General features: G+C 39.4%; 1 protein-coding gene across 1 annotated transcript in view; it reads left to right on the top strand.

The window, feature by feature from the left end:
• Positions 1-24482, top strand: part of SPOCK3 (SPARC (osteonectin), cwcv and kazal like domains proteoglycan 3) — a 145394-nt gene that overhangs the window by 37115 nt on the left and 83797 nt on the right. Inside the window, 1 exon segment of the mRNA XM_032223656.1 lies at positions 17540-17585. Within this exon segment, the coding sequence (XP_032079547.1) occupies positions 17540-17585 (46 nt within the window).

Here is a 24482-nt window from a genome sequence, read left to right as displayed (position 1 = left end):
TGAGGTTAACATAGACTTCACTGAATGTAGAATATATTTCATTGAGCATAGAATCTCAAGAATATAGTAAGCTATTTCTTGTAGCTACAGATATGAACAGTCAGATGGTATTTTTTGGATGAGTCTTTTTACAACAGCTGAGATGTGAAAAATAATCTGAAAATCAAGATTATACGTTTCCTTATTAAAGGAAAATAAGCAAAATTCCATAAGTAGAAAACATTTTCTGATTGAATATGATGAATAACAGAATAACAGAGTTGGAAGGGACTTAGAGATGGTCTAATCCAGGGGTGTCAAACTTAATGTCTGCCTACTGGATCCTTGGAAACAGCAAAGGTCCTAGATTGTTTCTCTCCTTCATTAATTTTCATCCATTGTTTCTTGTATTGCCTTCTGGTCTTTTGGAAAATAGATGGACCCCTTCTTCTTTCTGGAAGCCTCTCAAATATTTGAGCACTGCTGTAATGTTAGTCCTGGTGTCCAATTGCGAGGGATGCCTGGGGGCCAGCTCTTTGTGCCTGGCTCCCAGCTGGTGTTCCCTCTTCCATCACAGCTTTGAAGGCACATAGATGGTCTTGAAATAGATAGGCAATCTGTCATCTGCTGCTTTCTCCATTGCCTTCTTCTCTTCCTCCATCTTCCCTGAGTCTTTACGCCACCTGAGCTCGGGTCAGTGCTGTGGCTCAGGAACCCGGACAGCACCCTGAAATTCAGGGTAGCTGGTGAAGTATTTTAAGAGAGATTTGGGTTAATGTCAGGGTTCCAAATAGCATCCAAAAATAAATCAAGAGTCCAAGGCAAAGTATTGCTCAAAGTTCCAATTTATTAAGAGAACCATGTTGGCACATCTGGGAAAACCCAAATGTGAAAGCTTCCCGGTTTTCCCCACCCAGTTGAAAGTTCAAGATCTTGCTTCCACACCCACAAATCTATCACATGGTCCAATTTCCCACGGCCATGCTGACAGTGCCACCCATCCAATTCCGGTCAGGTGCAGAGGTGCAGAGACAAAGGATGAACTTGGGTTTCTATTGTGGCCCAGCAGGAGCCGTTGGAGCTGCCACCAGACTCCGACAGCGAGGGGCCCTATGAGTCAGCCTTGGAGGATGTGGAGGACCCTGGACAGGGTTCCGACTCCAAGCAGGGCGCAGAGAGGCTGGTTGGCCACCTGGAGGCACCTGAGCCTTGTATCAATGGGGAGGAGACAAGAGAGAGTGATCCAGAAACCAACAGTGAGCTGTTCCGGAATGCATGCCGTCGAAGAGCTACTCGGCGTCAAGAACAACTACATAATTACAGGTCATTACACTCAGCTGATGGTCATTAGGTTCCTCTTCAGACTATAAAAAAGACTGCTTGTGCCACGCCCTTCTTGCAGAAGTCAACACTTTGACTAAAGAGAAACAAACTTGGCAGGCTGGATTGCTGCCAGAGTTTGTCTGAATTGCTGCCAATGTTTGTCGGACTTGCTACCAAGGTCCTTATCTGTTTGTTTACTTGGCTTTCAGCCACCGAGAGTCTGGTCTTGTTATTAAAGGACATTCTCATTAAGCGTGTCTCGGCTTTCGTTACTGGACGGAGGAGGGCGTCAGAAGAGGTTTCTAGAAAGAATTTTGTTGTGACTACATAGTATGTGACGCCTTACAATCCCCCCTCCCATTTTCCCAGAATAGAAAATGCAGAGCAGAATAATAGAAAGTATGGCAGGTTAAAGACCCAAAATAAAAGATGGCTGACATCTGGTCCTTCTTTTCACTAGACTAGACATACTCAATTCCTGCAGCCGTTTTTCATATATTTTAGTCTCCAGGCCTTTAATCATCCTTGTTGCTCTTTTCTGCACTCTTTCCAGAGTCTCAACATCTTTTTTACAATATGGAGATATTATTGGTATGAACCAATGGTGGGTTTCAAAAATTTTTGGAACCTACTCTGTGGGTGTGGCTTCCTTTGTGGGAGTGGCTTGCCGGCCATGTGACCTGGTGGGAGTGGCTTGCCAGCCATGTGTTTTCTTTCTTTCTTTCTTTCTTTCTTTCTTTCTTTCTTTCTTTCTTTCTTTCTTTCTCTCTCTCTCTCTCTCTCTCTCTCTTTCTCTCTCTCCTTCCTTTTGTCTCTCTGTCCCTTTTTTCTTTTTTATCTCTCTCACTCTTTTTCTTTCTTTTTTCTTTCTTTCTTTCTTTCTCTCTCTCTCTCTCTCTCTCTCTCTCTCTCTCTCTCTATGTCAGTCTGTCTGTCTGTCTGTCTGTCTGTCTCTCTCTCTCTCTCTCTGTGTAGCAGTGGTGGGTTTCAAAAATTTTTGGAACCTCTTCTGTAGGTGTGGCCTGCTTTCCGGGTCCACTGGTGGAACCTCTTCTAACCGGTTCAGTAGATTTGACGAACCGGTTCTACCGAATAGGTGCGAACTGGTAGGAACCCACCTCTGGTATGAACCCATGTAGCCATTAAGCTCTACCAAAAAAGAGAGAAGCTTTTATGAAGAAAGTGCTGTGTCAGAGTTTGTTTATCTAACATGTTGGAGATGATCATCTCCTGAATCTCTTCTAAGCAATGGAAATGCACTTCTTCTATTTGGCTTTTCATTTTGTTCTTTCTATTAATATTTGCATTGATTTCAGTTCGTGTCTTTGAGTGTTTTCATATTCTGTATTTTATCATGCACACTTAATACTCACTTTAAACATAAAAGTAGAATTTAAAATAAACCAGCATGCATTTTGGTAGCTGTTTGGTTGGCAAATAGGAATATCAATATAGATTTAAAATTTAATCATTTTAGGAGAATTTGAGTACTCTTATCTATATGGTGGGTCTTGAACTAGCTGCTAATAAGCTGTGTTGTAACATAGAGTTGATAAATATTCAGTTAATCTCCTTAGGTTGTAGATCTTGCTAATCTCTTCTTTCTAGTGTTGAAAGGGTTTGCAGATTCACAGGAAATGATCTGATGCCTTCAATATATCCAAAGATTTTCTTAAGAGTTTTTCTTTGCACTTGAGTGTAAATAATGAGAGAAGCGTTGTTTCAGCAATTTAAGTCAAACTGTGTTTATCTCAGGCACTTATAACTATTTCAGATGACTCTCCCACACTCCTATCTTCCTGCAATTCATTTCATGCAGTTTGGAAATGACAGTAAAACAGGAAAGCTGAGATGTGATTCAGATGTGCCTGGACAAGCAGTATTAGATTAACTATAGGCAAGTAAAAATTTCAGTCTCTGGTGAAGTCTACCCCCATTATAAATATAGCAATTCTTCCCACGTAGAGTCAAAAGTAGGGCAATAACTATATATTGACTGGCAATCTCTCTTGGATTGGCAGGATTATTTATTTTTTTTAAAAAAATCTTTATTATACTATTTTGGAAAGAGGAGGTGCCTCTCCCTCCCCCCTCTCCTTCCTTCCTTCCTTCCTTCCTTCCTTCCTTCCTTCCTTCCTTCCTTCCTTCCCTCCCTCCCTCCCTCCCTCCCTCCCTCCCTCCCTCCCTCCTGTTATCTTCAAGTATCACTTCATCTTCTTCTGCGGGCCAAAAGAATCAATATGTCTTCAGGACGCAGTTCTGCAAAACATCAAAGTCAGTGTTTCTATTCTTCTTTATCATAATCTGAAGAATGCATTGGATGTAGAAAATGGAAAGTATGCAGAGTGTTTGTTTCCTTTCAGTAGAAATCTATGCACATGTAGAGGGTAGTAATGATTACCTTGGTGGAGATATTCAAGCTCCAATGCCAAAGAAACAAGGAGTAAAACAATTAAGTCCAGAAAGTCCAGATACCATGAGGAACTGGAGCAGAAAAAAATCCACAATTTTCTGAACTATAAGAAAAAGGAGGAGGAACACAGAGTTGCAAGATTTTGTTACTATAATCAATCTCAATGAAAGTAATTATGATTAGTTACAACTTGATTCTGCTCTACCTAATGGGGATAACAGAACATTTTAAGGTACTAAATTCTTCATTTCTTTCACTTGAATGCTGTACAGAATTGTAAAGGAATAACTCTTTGTTACTAAGAAGCAGAGGTGAATTTTTAAAACCTTGCTTGTTACCTAGGTGCTTTAGTAGACTATTATGGTCAAACAAAAATGGTGATGAAGTTTTTAAAAAAGTTGGTAAATCAAACTCCAGTAATAAATAAGCTGCAGTATGTAGAGTTACTTACTGCAGTATGTAGTAAGTACTGCAGTATCTAGAGGGCTGTAAAAATTTGGAATTAGCACCATGGCAACCTGCAATGTGCATGCTTTGCTTGTATTCTTGCCCAAGGAAAACTCCAATTTGTACTAAGTGCAAACTGTTGGGATTGCTGGAAGACAAAGTAGAGAATCTAGAGCAACAGCGCCCAACGTTTTGGGCACCAAGGACCAGATCCATGGAGATTTTTCTGCAATCTGGAAGGGGCGTGGCCAGCAGTGGGTTGCACATTTTATTACCACTGGTTCACTGTGCATACGCCTGCCTGGTTCACACACATGTGTGTGTAAATCAGGCATGTGTGTGCCTTCCGCGTATGCACCCGGCCTTTCATGCAAGCACTTTGCTCTCATGCGCGCCTTCTGCACATGGGCCTGATCTAAAAAAACATGCCTAAATAGGACGGGATAGATAGAGTTGAGCCAAGATGGGCGGGTGAACGGTTTCCACTACCAGTTTGGGTGAACCGGTCCGAACTGGCTGAACACCGCCTCTGGTGTGGCTTAGTCTGCAGCAGGGGTGGGTTTCAACCGGTTCGCGGCGGTCCCTGCGAACCGGTTGGTCGCCGAACCCGGAAGTAAGTAACTTACGGGAACGGCCAAGGGCCCACCTGCCCGCCCGCGCTCCTTACCCGGTTTTGATGAGTTCTGCGCTTCCACGCATGCGCAGGACGCATACAGCGCCTGCGCGATTCTCCAGGAGCAGCTGGAGCATCGCACAGACGCTAGTACGCATGCGTGCGCCACACATGTGCACAAGGACGCCGCTGGCCCCGTTCCAACCGAACCGGTTGGAACGGGGTGAGAAACCCACCCCTGGTCTGCAGATGGGACTTTGCCTGTTTGTGTGGCCAGCTTGATGGCATGCCACAGGCCAGGAATTGGGGATCCCCAATCTAGAGCCAGTCTAGGCATTGTCATCTGTGACAATGAGAAATTTCTGGAAAAGGCAGAAGTCTGTGTTCAAACTGAATTAATCAAGGAAGAAACAACTGCAAAGAAGAATGAAACCTCAGAGAAAGAGCAATGGCAGTATGTCGCTCAGAGGACAAAAAAAAAAACACCTGAGAAGACTGTTCTTGTGGGACTGTCCCTGCCTTCTCCTGGAGGCGAATAATTGATTTCATATCTTCCCTGTGGAAGAAAACATCTGAAGGGTCTTCATCAAATGCTCCAGTGATAGGAAGAAAAGTAACTCAGACTCTGACAAAGAAGAGAAGCCTGCTGAGTTCCCCACTGGAAAAAAGGTGTGTGGTGGAAATTGGTGACTCGGTTCTCAGAAGAATAGAATCAGCAATTTTTAGATGAGACAATCTATGTTGTCTCCCAAGTTCAAAGTTCAAAGATGTGATAGAGAGACTTACTCAAATAATCAAGGCCACCGATTATTATTATGTTTCTCCTCTTTCATGTTGGCACAAATGACGCAAGAAAGAGCTTGAAAAAATATTGAGGGAGTAGAGCAGATAGGCAGGAAGGCAGAAGGGTTATGAGAACAGGTAGTGGTGCAGTTAGGAGCACAGATGGTGGTTTCATCTGTACCTCTGATTGAAGGGAAACACCCAATGAGGATGTTAGAAGTAACATTTGTATTTGTATTTAATAGATTTATAGGCCACCCAATCCCGGAGGACTCCGGGCGGCTTACAGAAAGAAACAAATCTTAAAAATATAAAGAATTAAAAAGAACAAAGAGAATAGATTAAAACCACATCATGCACCCACTCTGGTCGGGGCTGGACCTCAGTCATGAGGTCAGCCCCCAGGCCTGCTGGAATAGCCAGGTTTTAATAGCATTTCGGAAGGCCATGAGAGTGGGCAGGGTCTGGATCTCAGGGGGAAGTTTGTTCCATAGGGTCAGAGCGGCTACAGAGAAGGCCCTCCTCCGGGGAGCCGCCAGCCAACATTGCCTGGCTGACGGCACCTGAAGAAGGCCCACCCTGTGCGATCTTATCGGCTGTTGGGAGGTATGCGGCAGTAGGCGGTCTCGCAGGTATTGAGGTCCTAGGCCATGTAGGGCTTTAAAGGTAATGACCAGCACCTTGAATCGTGTTCAGAGACCAATAGGAAGCCAGTGCAGCTCGCGGAGGATAGGTGTAATATGCTGGCTGAAGGAATAGTGCCATTGGGAGAACTTTGAATTTTTGGACCATGGTCCACATACCTGAAAGAAAGGCTGATTCCGATTCCATAATACAAACACAAAATATCACAAAGGATTTCACTACCATCCTATCCTAAGACCTGCAACGACAACCATGTTTTTAATAGTTTGTAGAAAGTCAATAGGGACTGCTGCCACAGATTTCTAGAGGGATCTTATTCCTGAGATTAGGCTCAATCATCAAAAAGAAATGCCTCCTGGGTCTTGTAAGATAACATTGTTTGATCAACAGGACTGAGAACATGTCCATTCTACCTGACCTCATCAAACAGACATACATATATAAATTAAGCAGTTCTTCAAGTTGCCAGAACCAGTGCTATAAAGAGGTTTATAGATGATGACTAGAATCTTGAATCGTATTGATACCAGAAACTGCTTGGTATCCATTGCAGTGCATGAAACAGTGGAGACACATGCAGCTACCATGACATATTATCATTGCACATGCTACTGCATTCTTGATTAGCCATAGTTTCTGTATTGTCTTCAAGTGCATTCACACATAGAACACATTCTTATAATCCAATTTTGAGATGATCAACAGAGGAGTGATTGTGTGAAAGACTTCTAAAGATCGTGCATTTTTATTGTGATTACAAAAGTAATAATTTACTAAATGTACGAAATGCACAGGGATATTTTATTTTTGCCATTCTGCTGTATTTCTTTTATGAATAACAGCAGTCTGTTTTAAATAAAAAACCAATTAATTCTAAAGTTACATTTCATTTCTGATATTGCAAATTTTTTTTAAATCATTTTGTCTCTGAAATGATCAGAGTTCAAAATAAAGATGCAAAATAAAAAACTGCAGGTTGAGCAACAAAAAATATTTTAGGAAGTTGTAAAACAATATAGCACGTAAAACTACTCAGAGTGTGCTTAAAGTCTCTTGTTTTTATAGCTGCAAAAATATTTTAAAATAATTTTAAAAATAATTACTTGTAACTGGTTCTTTCCCTTCACTTCAATGTGTAAAGATGAATTTAAGGCTGAAAAAAATTATTGCTGTGCAATTACTGAACTGAAAGTAATAGTTTCCATTTTTACGACCAGTGGGAGATTCTAATTAGGCATGATTTTAAAACATGAGCTCATTCAATCTGTTGTGTTTTTTTTTTAACAAAAAAGCACTAGCAAATTAACATGAATGTGAGGTAATAAGGACCTGACTACTTTTATGTAATAACACATACATTATGCTGTAGGATTATTTAAAATCCATTCATGTCCATCTCTGCTCTCAAAAGTTATAGTCACTAAGCACTTCCAAAATCCGTAATGCAGGAGTGTCCAACTTAATTTATTGACCAGTTACTTTTGTCCATTGAGTTGTTACACAGAGCCTCACCATAAAAAGTGAATAATTTGGTTTAAAATATAAAGGGAGTAAAACAAAATAAAACAAGCTAAATGCATTCAGTATAGTTATTATTATGTTTATGTTGTTGCAGTGGCCTAGAGGTGAAGTTCTTGCCTCACAATCAGGAGACTGTGAGTTCGATCCTAGGTAGAGGCAGGTATTTCTCTTTCTGGGCACAATGCATCTATATCTGTTGGATATAACTCCCCATTGGCGACAGGAAGGGCATTTGGCCAGTAAACACTCAGACTGCATCCCTCAAAGAATTATGGGGTCATTAAAAGATGATGATTATTATTATATTTGATCAGGTAACTTACATAAATACTTAATAAATCTGCAGATCAACCCATGCTTCCTGCTACTTATTTTTGTATATTTTTTTCTTAGACATATAATCCCATACACGTATCATAGTCCCTTTCTCTTTCTGCCTCTCTTTGTCTCTTTCTCTCCCAGCTTTGGATAGGCTGGAAAAATTCTCGCCTATGAAATATTTATCAACTTACTTCTCTAATAATGTTCTCAGTTAGAGATCTAGGGGATATGGTAATGGACGTTTCTATCTTTCCTTCAGTGTCCATCTGTTCCTTCATGCATTATCTTTTATTCTTCATACATCTTTTTCAGTGACGTGCGGTGAGGTTTATGGCTGGTGAGGCACTGATGTCTGAGCATTCTCTCCTCTCCCCCAACACCCCACTGACTAAAGCACTTTCTTTTGCCTGCCTGAGCTCATGGCAGCCCGCCTGAGCTCTGCCATGAGTACAGGTGGGAGAAAGAAAATGCTTTAGTCAGTGGGGTGTCGCGGGAGAGGAGAGAATGCCTGAGTATTGCATTTATTAAAGAAAAAAGAAAATTTGAAGGAAAAAAAGGGAGCGTGGGGTGGGAGTAGGGGGCATCAGAAACGGAGAAAGAGAGGAGGAAGAGTGAGCGCAACGCGGCAGCTTTAAACAGAATGACAGAGTTGAAGCCTCTAAAAAATGCGCCCCCTACTATGAGTCAAGAGAACTGCATGCCTCAACTACCTCGGGACTTTTTAGGCTTTTAACCCTCAGTTAACTCTGCTCGAGTGCCTAAAAAGTTAGACTAGATGAGGCATGCAGTTCTCCTGCCTCATAGTAGAGGGCGCATTTTTAGAGGCTTTTTTTAAACAGGCAGTCATTCACGGTAAGGCATCAGCTAGCTAGCCTAACCTCAGCACTCGCCTTTTCCCGTTTACATTTTTTTTCCTTTTCATGATTGACAGTGGTGAGGCTGTGCCTCCCCTGACTGCACGTCACTGATCTTTTTCTCATCTTTCTGTGTTTGAAGGTCTCAATTTCATCTGCCTTGAACTTTAGTCTTCGGCTTCTTCTCAGCTTATTCTTTCTTTCTTTGTGTACAGGCTGTCAGGGTTCTAAATAGCATCCAAAATTAAATCAGAGCCCCAGGCAAAGTATTTCTCAAAAGTTACAATTAAGAGAGCCATGTGCGAAAATCTGAATCTGAAAGCATCCCGGTTTTCCCCACCAGTTTGAAAGTTCAAGATTTTGCCCAACACCCACAAACCCATCACATCTTCCACTGCCATGCTGGTAGTTCCACCCATCCAGTTCCTGTCAGATGCGGAGACAAAGGATGACCTTGGCTTTCTAGAAGGAATTTTGTTTTGGCTACATAACATTGTACTCCATATTATCCACCCTCCCATTTTCCCACAACAGAAAAGACATAGTAGAATAATAGAAAGTGTGGCAGGCCAAAGATCCAAGAGGAATATGGCTAGGGGCCTGACACAGGCAGTCATTGAGATATGACAGTAATAGTACCTGCCCCATGACCATTATAAGTTATGATGATCATAAAAAGAGTTGGTTGAGTGATCAACCCAACTGTATAATTTTTGTAGCAGTTGTATGTGCCAATACCGTGGACATTAAGTATGCCATGGTTGTTAAGATATCCAGTGTTTTCTATGGCATGGTTTTGCCAAAAACTGGAAGTAACTGGTTTTTGGCAACACCCATCACACAGTCATATGACCATGGGATGCTGCAAACACTTGAGCTGTAGCCATGTTGTCAAGAACCTGAAATATCTGTGTGGGTAGTGTAACTATCCGAAGTTCAAATTTGGGGCATAAATACCACTTTTCAGATAGGTCACAAGATTGAATGATCATTAGGGAACAGGTTGTAAGTAGAGAATTATTGCATATTGCATATATATTGGGTTTTCTGGAAAAAAAGACCTACCCTCAAAAATTAGCCCTAGCTTATTTTCATGTTAGCTATGTTGATCAGGAACCGGTCTGATCTCTTACTTGTTGCAGAGTTGCTCTCCCAGTTGATGTCAGAATAGTTAAAATGCATTACTATTGTGGTGTTTTTTTTTACATGCATTGGTTAAATTGGGTAGCAAACAGTTCATCTGTTTCTTCTGCTTGGTTGGGTGGCCTGTAAGCACAGACCTATGGCAATGCCATTCATTTTTCCTTTTTATGTTGACCCACATAGCAGTGGTGGGTTTCAATTTTGTTTAGAACCTCTTCTGTAGGTGTGGCCTGCTTTGTGGGAGTGGCTTGCCAGCCATGTGACCGTGTGGGCATGGCCAACTTGTAAAATGTGGTGAAACTCGTTTAACAATGCTCTTGCTTAGCAACCAAAATGTTGGCTCAGAAAGTCTGGCATTTGAAGCACGCAAGTCTTAAAGCTGTCAAGTTACAAGATCCTTGCACCCCTAACCCTTTAGAAAAAATACCACAGTGGTGTTCAAACTTGACAGCTTTAAGACTTGTGGACTTCAACTCCCAGAATTCCTCCTCCAGTCATGTTGGCTCAGGAACTCTGGCATTGAAGTGTGCAAGTCTTAAAACTATCAAGTTACAAGATACTTGCACCCTTAACCCTTTAGAAAAAAATACCACAGGGGTGTTCAAACTTGACAGCTTTAAGACTTGTGGACTTCAACTCCCAGAATTCCTCCTCTCGCTCTTCATCTTGATGATGTGTGGACGGGCGGGGGGAGGGAGCTGGAACCGGTTCTAAACAGCACGGTAGATTTGTGGAACCTCTTCTATAGAAGAGGTTAGAACTGGCAGGAACACCCCCCCCCCGCCATATAGACTCTAGCAGGCTTTCATCCTTGATTTTGTGCATCTCTGTGCAGAGGAGATGGTTCTTACATATAATGATCTCTTAATTCTATCTAAAGAATTAAAAATTCTTAGTTCTATCTAAGAATTATTCTAACACCACCTAAGGAGATGGTCTCTTCATTCTATCTCTTCTGTATATCCCATGCATTTTAAAGTAACCTGTTCCTACAGTTTTCAACCTTTCTATTTTTCGTGAAATAACTAACTCTCACTTATGTAATAAAATATAGATATGCATGCTGTTGCATATTGACATTTTTGTTTCTTTTAGCAAATTTGCATTCCTCATAGTAGAATATCATCACTAACATTTATCCATCTGTTCTTTTATCTTTTGTAAACATTCTATCAAAACACACCAAATCATTTACTTGCTCTATTTTTTTTTGCCATTTACTACTATCTTGCAAGATTTCCTTAATTTTGCCTTTCAGACACAATTACTTTGGTCATAGGTTTTCAGCCCATACCCCTTGTTGTATCAGATAGCATATCTAATGATCATTATATATAATTTGAATTCTGAGAGCAATATGACTTAATCTGAATACTTCTCTCCCTCCCTCCCTCTCTCTCTCTCTCTCTCTCTCTCTCTCTCTCGTCCATCCATCCATCCATCCATCCATCCATCCATCCATCAATCCATCTATCTATCTATATCTATCTATCTATCTATCTATCTATCTATCTATCTATCTATCTATCTATCTATCTATCTATCTATCTATCTATCTATCGGTTGTAGAATACCTCTATCATCACCACTAGCATTTTATGTACATTTATCTATAAATATTTTCATCAACTAAGGCAACTTAACATATCCTCTTACTTACTGTCAGTACTGAACTATATGTTCAGCATTTTATTTATTCTGTTGCATCCATATGTTCATTACATAAAGTCTTATCTAATTCAGCAGTTTTAAATATTCATGAAGAGATTCCATGAAATCACTAGAATTGGGCAAATGTGATAGGCAATATAGAAATTTGATAATTAATAAATAATTGAATCCCATTCACCTTTTCCTATCAACAAATGGGCAGTATATATTTTTTAATTCATTAATTTCCTGCTGAACAACAAAAGTTTTGTCTCAACATCTGTTGCCCAATATAAAATCAATATATTTTACTAATTTTGTCATAGTTACCGCTTGTATTTTTCAATATCATAATTTTGCAGCACTATTAAAACTATGTTTTCAGTGTGTTCCATGCAATTTTTATCCTCTTTCCTTTTGTTTATTTTCTATTGACTCCAGATTGTGTTATTCTAACAATCTAATATATTTTTATACAAGATATATATTTTCTCTTTCTGCAGCCTAGACTTTCTATTTTCAATTTACTTGATTTAACTCCTTTCCCTTCTTTTTCCAGTTCGTTCCCCCTCTTTCCCCAAAATCCACATGATCCTTCTGCAAAATCCAGGAATGCCAATTTTCCGTTAATTACATGCATAATGAAAAGAGAGGAAATAGTAATGAAAAATGCACATGTTCAAGCATTTTATGTACTCAACCAGAATCTCTTAATCCAATGTTTCTCAACTTTAGCAACTTTAAGATGAGTGGCTAGCTGGGAATTTTGGGAGTTGAAGTTTATTCATCTTAAAGTTGCTAAAATTGGGAACCTTAACCCATGATAAATATTTGTAAAGTAAGTGGGCGACCATATAAATTTTCTAAATAAAATAAAATAAATAAACCCATTTAAAAATTTAAAAGAGTTGAGGACAGTCATAAAATGGCAGCTATGGGTAGCATAGCCCTTCATGGGTTTCTGCCTTGTTGTGGCATATGCCGTTCAGGGCCACCCAAGATGGATAGGTCATGGCAGAGAGCTTTGACAAAATGTGATCCACTGGAGAAGGAAATGGCAGTCCACTCCAGTATCTTTGCCATGAAAACCCCATGGATAGTACCAAAAGGCAGAAAGGCCTGGAGGAACATTGTCCATGGGGTCGCGATGGGCCCAACATGACCACAACTAACAACAGCAAATGGCTAGCATAATGAAAACACATTTATGGAAGACAAACCAGTAGGTAAGGTCCAGTGGTGGGTTTCAAACTTTTTTAGAACCTCTTCTGTAGGTGTGGCCTGCTTTGTGGGAGTGGATTGCCGGCCATGTGACTGAGTGGGAGTGGCTTGCCAGCCATGTGAACGGGTAGGTGTGGCCAACTTAAAAAAAGTGGTGAAACTCACTTAACAACGCTCTTGCTTAGCAACCAAAATGTTGGCTCAGAAACTCTGGCATTTGAAGCACGCAAGTCTTAAAGCTGTCAAGTTACAAGACCCTTGCACCCCTAACCCTTTAGGGGAAAAAAGCCATGGGTGTTCAAACTTGACAGCTTTAAGACTTGTGGACTTCAACTCCCAGAATTCCTCCTCTCACTCTTCATCTTGTTGTGTGGACTGGCCGGGGGAGGGAGTTGGAACTGGTTCTAAACAGCACGGTAGATTTGTGGAACCTCTTCTATAGAACTGGCCGGAACCCACCCCTGGTAAGGTCACTCTAGACCAGTGATGGTTAACCGTTTTGGTGCCAGGTGCCAAAAGCACATGGGCACACATTCATAATGCAATGCGCGCTCACCCCCTTGTACCCTGCCAATGCGTATGAAATCACATGCGCATACGCATGCATTTTCCACATCCGTCTTGCCCCCCCCCCGACATGCACAGCAGAAACCCGAAAATCAGCTGGCCACTGGGGGGCACATGCACGGCAAAACTGGGCTGGGGCAATGGATTGTTTGCCCATAGAGAGGACTCTATGTGCACTTGTGGCACACAAGCCATATTCACCATCTAGGCCATTTAATCAAGCATCCTAAAATATCCTCTCTCACTTCATCCTACCTTTTATTTGAAGCAAAGCAATAAGTAATTGCCATCCATCAACCATATGAATATTTTTAGGCTTAGGGGCATTACTGGAAATAAAAATTAAATTAAATTAATAATTAAATTGTTGATAGTTTTGCATTCTTTTTTGGGCTATAATCCTCCTTTCCCCTGCCTTAATTCTTTTGAGTATTAACAGTGCTTGGTGATTTTTTTTAGTGCAAATAGTTTTGGTTTGTTGTGGCAAGAAAGGTCATAAAATGGGGGCAAAACTCACTTCTGTGTTTCACTTAACAACAGCAATTTTGGGCTCAACTGTGGTCATAAGTCAAATGCTACCTCTATTACCAGCAAGTATATTTTACCTTTGCTCACCTTCCTCAATGGTATGCTTTGGTGTGAAGTAAAAATATGTGGCATTTTAAGTTCATATCAGGAAACATAATCTCTGTAAAGCTCACGACTATATATTACATCTGTCCAAAGCAATCAAATGAGTATTTAACCAAGGAGATTCATGGGAGCAAAGTCTTTTCTGAAGCATTGAGGCAGCTGCATCTGGCAAAGAATTGGACAGTTCCTTGACAGTTTTTTGAGGACATCTATAAGTATATGGTAATGAAGGGATACAGTGGCTAAGACACTGATCAGAAAGGTCAGCATTTCGGTGGTTTGAATCCCTAGCGGTGCGTAACGGAGTGAGCTCCCATTACTTGTCCCAGCTTCTGCCAACCTAGCAGTTCGAAAGCATGTAAAAAGGCAAGTAGAAAAATAGGAACCATCTTTGGTGGGAAGGTAACAGTGTTCCCTGCGCCTTTGGTGTTTAATCATGCTGGCCACATGACTACGGAGACATCTTCGGACAGCGCTGGCTCTTCGGCTTTGAAACGGAGATGAGCACCGCCCCCTAGAGTTGGGAATGACTAACACATATGTGCGAGGGAAACCTTTACCTTTACTATAAATATATGGCTTTCTGTCTTTTTCACTGTAGACACCAAGTGTTTTTATATGTGAATGATTGGATGGAAGAAAAATACAGTCCACCTGATCTATTCTTATATTACCTGCAGCTTTGCATATTGAAATTTTCCTTCGAACAGACCAACAATTTCACATTTTATGTTAAATGCAATTTCACTTATAATTGCTGAATCTAGATTTTCAGTCAATATCCTTGTAAAAAGAATGTTGGTGTACATTAACTTATGCATAGGTACATAGCTATTGATTATTTGGAATATTATAAAGTCCATTAGAAATATGTATGTGAGGCGTAAGTAATTTATTTCAGTAAATTTTCTCAGTAGGAGCTAATCTCTGTCTCTAAGCTGAAATGGCAATAGAAATCCTTACAGCCTCATGCATCATTTTCTTCAAGCAATTTTCTGCGTATTCATTGGCAATATCTGTATTCTTATTTCATATGAGGAATAGATATATTCCAATTTGATTGGTCTATTTTTCTTTCCAGAATAGCATCTATGGGAAGAAAGAAATCTTTTCACAATTAATAATAGATAGCAGTTATCAGAATGATTTTAAATGTGAAGTTGTAATGTTCATGCATATTTAGCTGAACATTGATTACTAAATGATTGCTTAAATATGTGCACAATGCTTCCAGATTATTTTGTGGTAGCCTTCGGTTCTTGGTGTTCCTTTGCAAAGTCTAGGAATATCAGAATTGTAGTTATTTCTACAATTCTTTAGGCAACCCCATAAATATGTACAATATGAAATATTAATTATTAGTTTTTGTACCATAGTTCAAAATAGTGCAAAAATGAATAATTCAAATGATAAAGGGATTGGGTTGATAGCTGAGGCACCACTTTTCCTGTTGTTTCCACTCTCAGTCAAAAAGACATATTCTGGGTCTCTTCTATGAAACCAGTGCCATCTTTTTGAAGCCCAGAATTGTTGCTTCTCAATGGCAGCATTTGCTCTGTGGAACAGCATCTACCAAAAGATCAGACCCTGTTAGCCTTTTGCAAGATGCTGAAGACCTGACTTTAGATATTTAGGTCGGGAGATTAGGTGAACTCTGCTGCTGTTCAGGTGTTCCTCTAGGAACAAGGTTTTCATTTTATCCTTAGGAACTAGGGATTATATTGTTTTTGTGTTTTAATCAAGTGCCACTTGGGCATGGCTAGCCCGTAACTCATCCAGCCTGCGAGCTGGGAGTTTGGAGAGGAGCCTGAGGGAGAGAAGGGAATAAGATAGGAAGGGCCTCTGTGTGGCAAGCTTGAGGGACAGAAGGGGATAGGGGATCAATGGGGTCAGTAAGAGGGAGAGAAGGGGGATAGTTTTCATTTTATCCTTAGGAACTAGGGATTATATTATTTTGTGTTTTTATCAAGTGCCACTTGGGTATGGCTAGCCTGTAACTCATCCAGCCTGCGAGCTGGGAGTTTGGAGAGGAGCCTGAGGGGGAGAAGGGGATAAGATAGGAAGGGCCTCTGTGTGGCAAGCCTGAGGGACAGAAAGGGATAGGAGAGGATCAATGGGGTCAGTAAGAGGGAGAGAAGGGGGATAGTTTTCAGATTATCCTTAGGAACTAGGGATTATTATATTGTTTTGTGTTTTAATCAGTATTCTGTCCAGGGTTCAGTTAGGATGGCGATATAAATCAATAAATAATAAATTATACAGGTGAAGCCTACTAAAATTAATAGCACTTATATTAACAGTATATTGCTTAGTACTCAGATTTGTTTTTGTTTATGCTGAGCAATGAAATGAAATTTAGTTTGTAAACAGTAAGTTTTGAAAGCAATATGTAGAGTGAAGATCTACAAGCACTGTGCTTGTGGTCGGATTGATATTTGGCAATGAAATTTCATTTCTGCAAGAAGTTTTACAGCCATTCCATTTAATACTTTTTACAAGATAATTTGTGTAAGCAACTGTCAGAATAGTTAATAATGATGTACATTGAACCACAATATAACCTGTGATGAGCGTGGCACAAAGGCAACACAGCCAGAGAACTGGTATGACTCCCTTTATTAACACCAACTGTGCCCCCAAGGTCCCTTTCACTCTCCAGACTGGAGAATTCCACAAACCTGCAGCTACTCCAGCAGGGCAAGATAAGCAAGAGCCAAGGATAATTCCAGCAGGATGAGATAAGCACACAGAAGGTCGTAAAGACTTCAAGCAGTCGGGAGGAATGCAAGGAATGCAGGCCACAACACCACACTAGGTGAACTCAGTGTTTGTTACCGCCGCTCCCAACTGCCTCTCCTTTAAGCCCCATCCCCAGGTGTGCCTTGTGAAGGAAACCGGGCCCCTTTCCTTCCTTCTAAGCCACACAACCCCCATTGCTCTCTTCTGCTTTCTTCCCTGTGATCCTTAGGATGAGAAGCGGGATGGGGCCTTGGTCTTCATCTGAACTCCTTGTTCTACCTCTCTCGTACTCTGCCCAACCTGACTTTGCCCTTCCCCAGTTTCCTCCACAGCCAACAGAGCACTCTCCCGCTGTCTGTCAGCTGCTCGTCTTTCATCTCAGAGTCAGACTCCGATGGGAACATGACATAACTCTGAATTAAAATTGTGGCTATTTCAGATACTTTTTCCATCTGGTTTATGAACTAGCTGTTTATTCTTTCAATTATTTTTCATTACCAAAGATGTGTTTCCTGCAATTAGTGTGTCCATATGATAATTGTATCTTTCCTTTGTGTTTTTTTTTTGCTGCGCACCATGTGCAGGAAGTTGAGGTTTGTATATCTTTTATGCATTTCTGTCTTTCCCCATTCATACGTTTGTACTCTTTTTCCCATTCTAAGCACATGCTTTCTTTTTCTGCTGCAGGATGATTATTTCCGTACATGGAGTCCACTTACATCCTTTGATCAAGGTAAGAAATGATCTTCATACAAATAAAAAAGGTGATTTTAATGGTCTTTATATTTAGAATTATGAGCTGTAACGTGAAAACTGCTGTTATCTTTTTAGGTATTCTCCTTGAACCTACTTTTTACAAAGTGAATTTAAAGCAAGTCTAAGTTTTATATTATTACTGTCTTACACTTAATAACAATATAAAAGTGCATTATCTTAAGTGTAAAACATTAATTAACAAAAAAAGTAAAGAAAGTGATAGCATGTTAAATTAGATTAATTTTCCTTCTTGGGAGAATTATTTCCTAATAGATTATTTTATATGTTTTCGGTATTAAATGGTAATCACTCCATTGTTTATTTTTATTGATAACTGTTATCAGTGAAACTGTCACAGTAAATGATTTTTAAGATATAAAGTCAACATTCAATTTGTATCACAATAAAACTTGCCATTTCCCCCACTCTCTCGTGAACACTTGAATATCACATGATCATGTAGCCAAAAATTGTTGGATGACTCTTTATATTTCCAGTGGCAGTTGTATAAAATTGTGTCTCAGGAGATGGATGAAATGATTTTTAAAAATGTGGTTCGTATATTACCCATTTTCATTTCATCTTCAAATGTGATCCAGATCTCTTTTTTATTGTTATTATTCCCGGAACTGATATCAGAAAGAACAGTTAATAATGGCTTCTTCCTATATGGCTAAGGATATTAAAGGCTTGGAGTGCATTCGTGATTTATTAATTGCAACTGCAATACAGAGGGATAGAGATTAATCATTACATTCCAGAGCCTGATCAACCTTATTTTTCAACTGCTATTGCACACGAACAGACAAACAGATACAGTTTGGCAATTCATTTCTCTAAACTGCTATTAATATTAAATTGAAGAGCACTATTACAAAACAGCTGAACTTAGTCCTATTTCTACAGTATCTATGACAGATTTCTGTGACCCCCCCAATCCCCATTTATGTTTGATTACTACTGTAATAACATTTCCAGTTTCCAGTTATATGGCATGAGGTGTGGTCCAAAAAATCTGGAGGTTCCCGGGTTCAGAGGGCTCTTTACTTCCTCCCAGTAATTAATCATTCAAACAAAACAGGGATCTGGAAATCCAAAAGAGAATAGATGCAAAGTATAAGTGGAACTATGAAGCTATCAAAATTGACAGTAATTTGCAATTTGGTCCCTTACTAAGTGGTAATAGAAGAAAGCATAGCTATCTTGTCTAAAAACATTTTAAACTTAAAAAAAATAGCTTAGGGAAGAACAACAAAGATGAATGGGGGACTGGAGGCTAAAACATACAAAGAACAATTGCAGGAATTGGGCATGTCTAGTTTGATGAAAAAGGACTAGGGATGATATGATAGTAGTGTTCCAATATCTCAGCGGCTGCCACAAAGAAGAGGGGGTGAACCTATTTTCCAAAGCACCTGAAGGCAGGATAAGAAACTATGGATAAAAACTAATCAAGGAGGGAAGCAACTTAGAACTACAGAGAAATTTCCTGACAGTAAGAACAATTAATCAGTGGGATGACTTGTCTTCAGAAGTTGTAGGTGCTCCAACACTGGAGACTTTTAAGAAGAGACTGAACAACCAATTGTCTGAAGTGTGTAGGGTGTCCTGCTTGAACAGGGGTTGGGTTAGAACAGTGGGTCTCAACCCTCCTAATGCCGCGATCCTTTAATACAGTTCCTCATGTTGTAGTGACCCCCAGCCATAAGATTATTTTATGTTTTCCATATTTTTTTCAAAAATATGTGTTTTCCAATGGTCTTAGGCGACCCCTGTGAAAGGGTCGTTTGACCCCCAAAGAGGTCTCGACCCACAGGTTGGGAACCATTGGATTAGAAGAAGAACAGGACTAGAAGTTCCCTTTCAACTCTGTTATTCTGTTAATTCCATATGCTGTTAATGAGGAATAATAGTTTTCACTACTTTTGCTGTAGGATTCAACATCAGTTGTGAATGTGAGAAACAGAGGAGAGATCTCACAGGTTGGACCCTGAAACAGAAGTCATATTCATGCAGTTTGGTGCTAATTGAAAGCAGACATGACTGGTTCCAATGTGATTTTAAAATGGACAAGATTTTTGCAGTATTTGCTCTCAGCCAATGTCCCAAATGTGCTTTTTCAAAAAGCAACTGTACTTTTCCCCTAAAACCAAAAAAAGTTCATTTGATTTCTCAAAGTTCTATCTTGGACAAAAGCAGAGGAATATGCACAGAAATTTGCTACTTGCCACACATTGTAATATTAGTTTGTTTAGCTGATTTAGCTCCCTAAACTCAGATTCAGCAGTAAACTTAGGAAATCTCATTTTAGCTTCTCTCCCCCCCCAAAAAAAAAGTACAAAGCAACTGAAGAACAACTTTGAATCATTATGGACAAAGACTCGTGGAACAGTTAGGAAGTCCAAGCAGTGGTGGGATTCAATTTTTTTTTACTACCAGTTCTGTGAGCATGGCTTAGTTGGCATTCTTCTTAGAAACAAAAAGGGTCCTCGATCCATTATTCTGAATACAAGCCCTACCAATTTCAATCTCCTAACCCCAATCCCATAAATAAAAACTCCACTTGTGACATTGTTGATAAAACTGAAGTCTTTCTGTGCACATTTTTACAGAACTGCTTGTGGAGTAGAGACTTTTTATGCAAATGGAAACTGCCAAGGAAGAGAATATAAAATATTCAGCTCTGAAAGTAATGGCTGATATTTAAAGTAGTGAAAAAACTCTGACAGTTATCGCCACAAATAACTAAACTGATAAAAATAGCCCTGTTCATTATTTTTCTAAACCCTTTCTGGGATAAAGAATTTTCTATGGTTGAACTTGGGGCAAGCCACATCAATAATGAAGCTCTTGAACTTCAGCATGTCTTGCAACACACTGATCTCAGTGTTGTAATGTTAATTTAAACAGTACAAATTCAACAAAAACACTGTAAATATGATGCAGATACCCAAGATTACATTGAGGTGCTGAAGTTCTACTGTATCTCAGAGACAGTGGTGGGTTCTGGATCCCGTTGCAACTGGTATGGTGCAACAAGGCCGGGCGCCCACCATGTGCATGCGGCAGCATGCCCGCAGTGCACGTCTGCGTACCCATCTGCAACGCTCCAGGTGCTCAGTGGAGCATTGTGCGGGCGCCATGCACGTGTGCAAAGGCCCCAATCGGCTCAAATAGCGGTAAGGAGAGTGGGTGGGCCCTCCGGAGCACCATACTGGAACAGTACCTGGTGCTCCCAGCAGGCACCAGTACGCCCATACCGGGGCATACCAGTCATATCCCACCTCTGCTCAAAGAGCACTAAAATTTACTGTCACTCAATTTCTGTAATTGTATGACGGCAGTCCATCCTGTAGTTCCAACCTCCTAGAAATTAACAAGTATACAGTCAGGTGATAAGGTTGGGTAGAATGTGGAACAAGTAGGCCTGGATTTTGCTCAGTTTGAAGCCCATGGGCATTGAGATGAATAACTGAACTGAGTTTGATTTACACATTTGCTCTGTATTTATAGAATAAACCACAAAATAAATTCTGAGATTTCACTTTAATTTGATTTTAATGTAGTGTTTTAATTAATTTGTAATCAGATGTTAATGTTGTTTATAATGAATATTATGAATGCAATCAACTCTACATATATAACTGATGTGCAAATATGCATGTTTCTCTTTACGTATAACTGATAGGCCAATACTATTGTGAAGCCAGATATGAATGTTAGTTTGTGCTAATTAACAAAAAGTAACAGAAAATTCCACATTTGGCTGATAATTGAAGTGTTTTATTTTTTTCTTGCAACATAGACACACATACAGAATACTGCTTCTTGTTATTTAAAATTTCGATTAGCTACATAACATGACTATACAATTTAGTAAAATGTCGTTAGATTTAACTAAGAAATTACACGTATTGCAATTTTGAAATTTGAACAATTTTAAATGTAATTGTAATATGTATTAAACAAACTAAATTAAACTAAATTTCTCCAATCTGGAATGTTTCCAAACTTTTGCTTGTTAATTTTCTAGCACTTGACTTATGGCTGTTCGTTTAGCAACCTTTCAAAAACAAAAAGTTCACATTAAAATAAGTAAGTTTATGATTTGTTCTTACGGCCACAGGATCAAACTTTAGGGAACTTGGCAACTAACATGTATTGATGGTGCAGTGGTGGGTTTCAAAAAATTTTGGAATCTCTTCTGTAGGTGTGGCCTGCTTTCTGGGTCCACTGGTGGAACCTCTTCTAACTGGTTCGGTAGATCTGACGAACCGGTTCTACCGAACTGGTGTGAACCGGTAGGAACCCACCTCTGTGATGATGGCTGCAGAGTCCTGATTGTCATTTGTAACTTTTCTGGCCAGCTCTGTTCTGACCCAGGTTTCTTAGAAAGCAAGAAGCAAAGTCTTGGTCCTGACAAAAACTCTTTTATTTACATGACTGTGAATTCCTTTCATTCACAGTCAGCAAGGCTTTAGCAAACACTGTTTCTGAGAAATGTTTATCCACACGCACCTTATCTCGTTTGGAGTGTTGCCAGATAACTAGTTTCCAAACACAGGGCAAAGCAAAAGTTGGCACAGGGTCTCTCATAATCACAAACTGAACTTTCCAGATGGAATGAACGAATTGTTTCCTGCAAAAGCCCACTCCCCGTTTGTTCCTCTTTTGTTTCCTATGGGAGAGGCCAATCACCTCCAAAGTGTGACTTTACTTTTAAGTCGACTTTGCTTTCTTATTTGTTCTTGTCTTCTGGTAGTTCTGCTCACGCACACACTGGCAACAGGCTGCAGCTGTTCTTCTGCCTCACTGCTGTCTAGCTCCCTCTCTGCCTCTGATGCAGAGAGGAAAGCTCCCCCAGGACGGCCCCTGTTCCTCCCTAACCTCTTCACTGTCTGACTCTGCTGCCAGCTCTACTGGCCACCGGTGGGCCACAACAGCTTCTGACAAGCCAGGTCAATGGGAGAAGCTGAATTTACTTAACAACAACATGAACTACTTAAAACCACGTGTTTTACTTAATGACCATGGCAAAAAAGCTTGGGCACAACTACTTAAGACCACTTTCTTCATTCCGGTCTCAATTGCAGTTGTAAGATGAGGGCTACCTTATGGGAGTTGCACATTTTAGAGATACAGATTTCAAAGCTGTGAATATAGGTAGACAGAGGCTGTAAAATGATTCATAACTCAGTCTTTATACAACTTGATTAGATCTAGTCAAATTATTGCACCAACCCTATATTGTATTATTGGGAATTATAAAAAAATGTTAATCCTTCCAAGTTTCATTCTTTTTATTATTGGAAATGTATGCAAATCATAACATGCATTATGAGCAATGTATGCTCATAATGAGCAATTTCCTTTATTTCCATTATGAGCAATGCATGCAAATCATAACATGCATTTTGTTAGCAATTGAGCATATTCAATATTTTTATGTAGTTACTACTACTGAATATTTTTACAGGAATATCTACTACATGGAAAAGATGTAATATGATTATGACTATTAAAATGTACACCTGCATAAAACTTTCCATGAATACTAAATAGTTTGCACAATGTTATATATAACTTTGTATATATAATTAATTGTTTAAACTTGAGCTTCATAATATTTATCCATATAAACTAGTATGCTATTTGTAAATCTTTAGATAAAAAGCACATGAATCTATAAGCTGTAGTTATACATTTTCTTTCAAAACAAACACCTCCATGCTGCATTGTGGCTAGTAGTTAGAATGCAGTATTGCAGGCTAACTCTGCCCACAGCTAGGAGTTCAATCCTGACTAGCTCAAGTTTGACCCATCTTTCCATCTTTCCGAGATCAGTACAATGAGAACCCAGATTGTTGAGGGCAATATGCTGACATTTGTAAACAGGTCAGAGAGTACTGAAAAGCACTATGGAGTGGTATATAAGTCTAAGTGGTATTAAGTATATATTACTTAATCTGTGAAGTAGATTATTACTAAGAGAATTTCAAGTTGGACATAAAAAGCTAGAGAAATGTCTTTTCTTTTAAATTTTGAACAACTGAAACAAATTGGATATAGTATTTAAAATGGTCCAAAATTCTAAACTGTAATAATATGTAACATGGGACAACACTCTCTCTATTTGGGGGATGGGGATGGGGGCGGCTGAGGGTTGTATTCTGTTGGCATCCCATTGTGTATTTTATTTCTATATAAAGTATGTTTAGGGTCTTTCCCAACATAAGAAGATCTAATGATACATTTGTATCTCGGATACTATATGTGTATATATATATATATATTATTGGACACTGGGCCCTTAGGCTATATTAATTATTTCATACAATACATATATTAATATCTCCCGGATTCAGAAATCAAAAAAGCATACTGAAAGATTCATTCTATATGCTGACCTAAATAATTTTTAAAGCTTTAATGCTTTGTTAATGCTTGAATATTCCTTGGTAGATCTCTGGATGAAAAATGATTTATGACAATGACCATTTCATAAAATTTAAACAGGAAGTTAGTACTTGAGCTGTACACTTTGGGTGGTTAATTTATTAAATTGCCAAGAGTAATTGGAGCTTTTATATCAGTACCATTTGCATTTTATGATAACTGTATAATGCTAATAATGTGAATATAAGTACATGTATTTCCAATTTTATGTCCCCACTTTAATGCTGTCTTATAAATGCCTCACTTAATTTAATTATTTATTAATCAATTATATAGCCATCTTACTCATCTCACCTTACTATGGTGACTCAGGATAACAGCATTTAAAATCCAGATGCAAACAATATAAATAATCAATACATACTGTGTTTCCCTGAAATTACGACATGTCCTGATAATAAGGTCATGCCATATTTTT

This window comes from Thamnophis elegans, chromosome 9 (genome assembly GCF_009769535.1).
Source record: "Thamnophis elegans isolate rThaEle1 chromosome 9, rThaEle1.pri, whole genome shotgun sequence".
Taxonomy (NCBI): domain Eukaryota; kingdom Metazoa; phylum Chordata; class Lepidosauria; order Squamata; family Colubridae; genus Thamnophis; species Thamnophis elegans.
The sequence above is the reverse complement of the archived record's forward strand: the minus strand, read 5'-3'. Positions and strand labels throughout refer to the sequence as shown.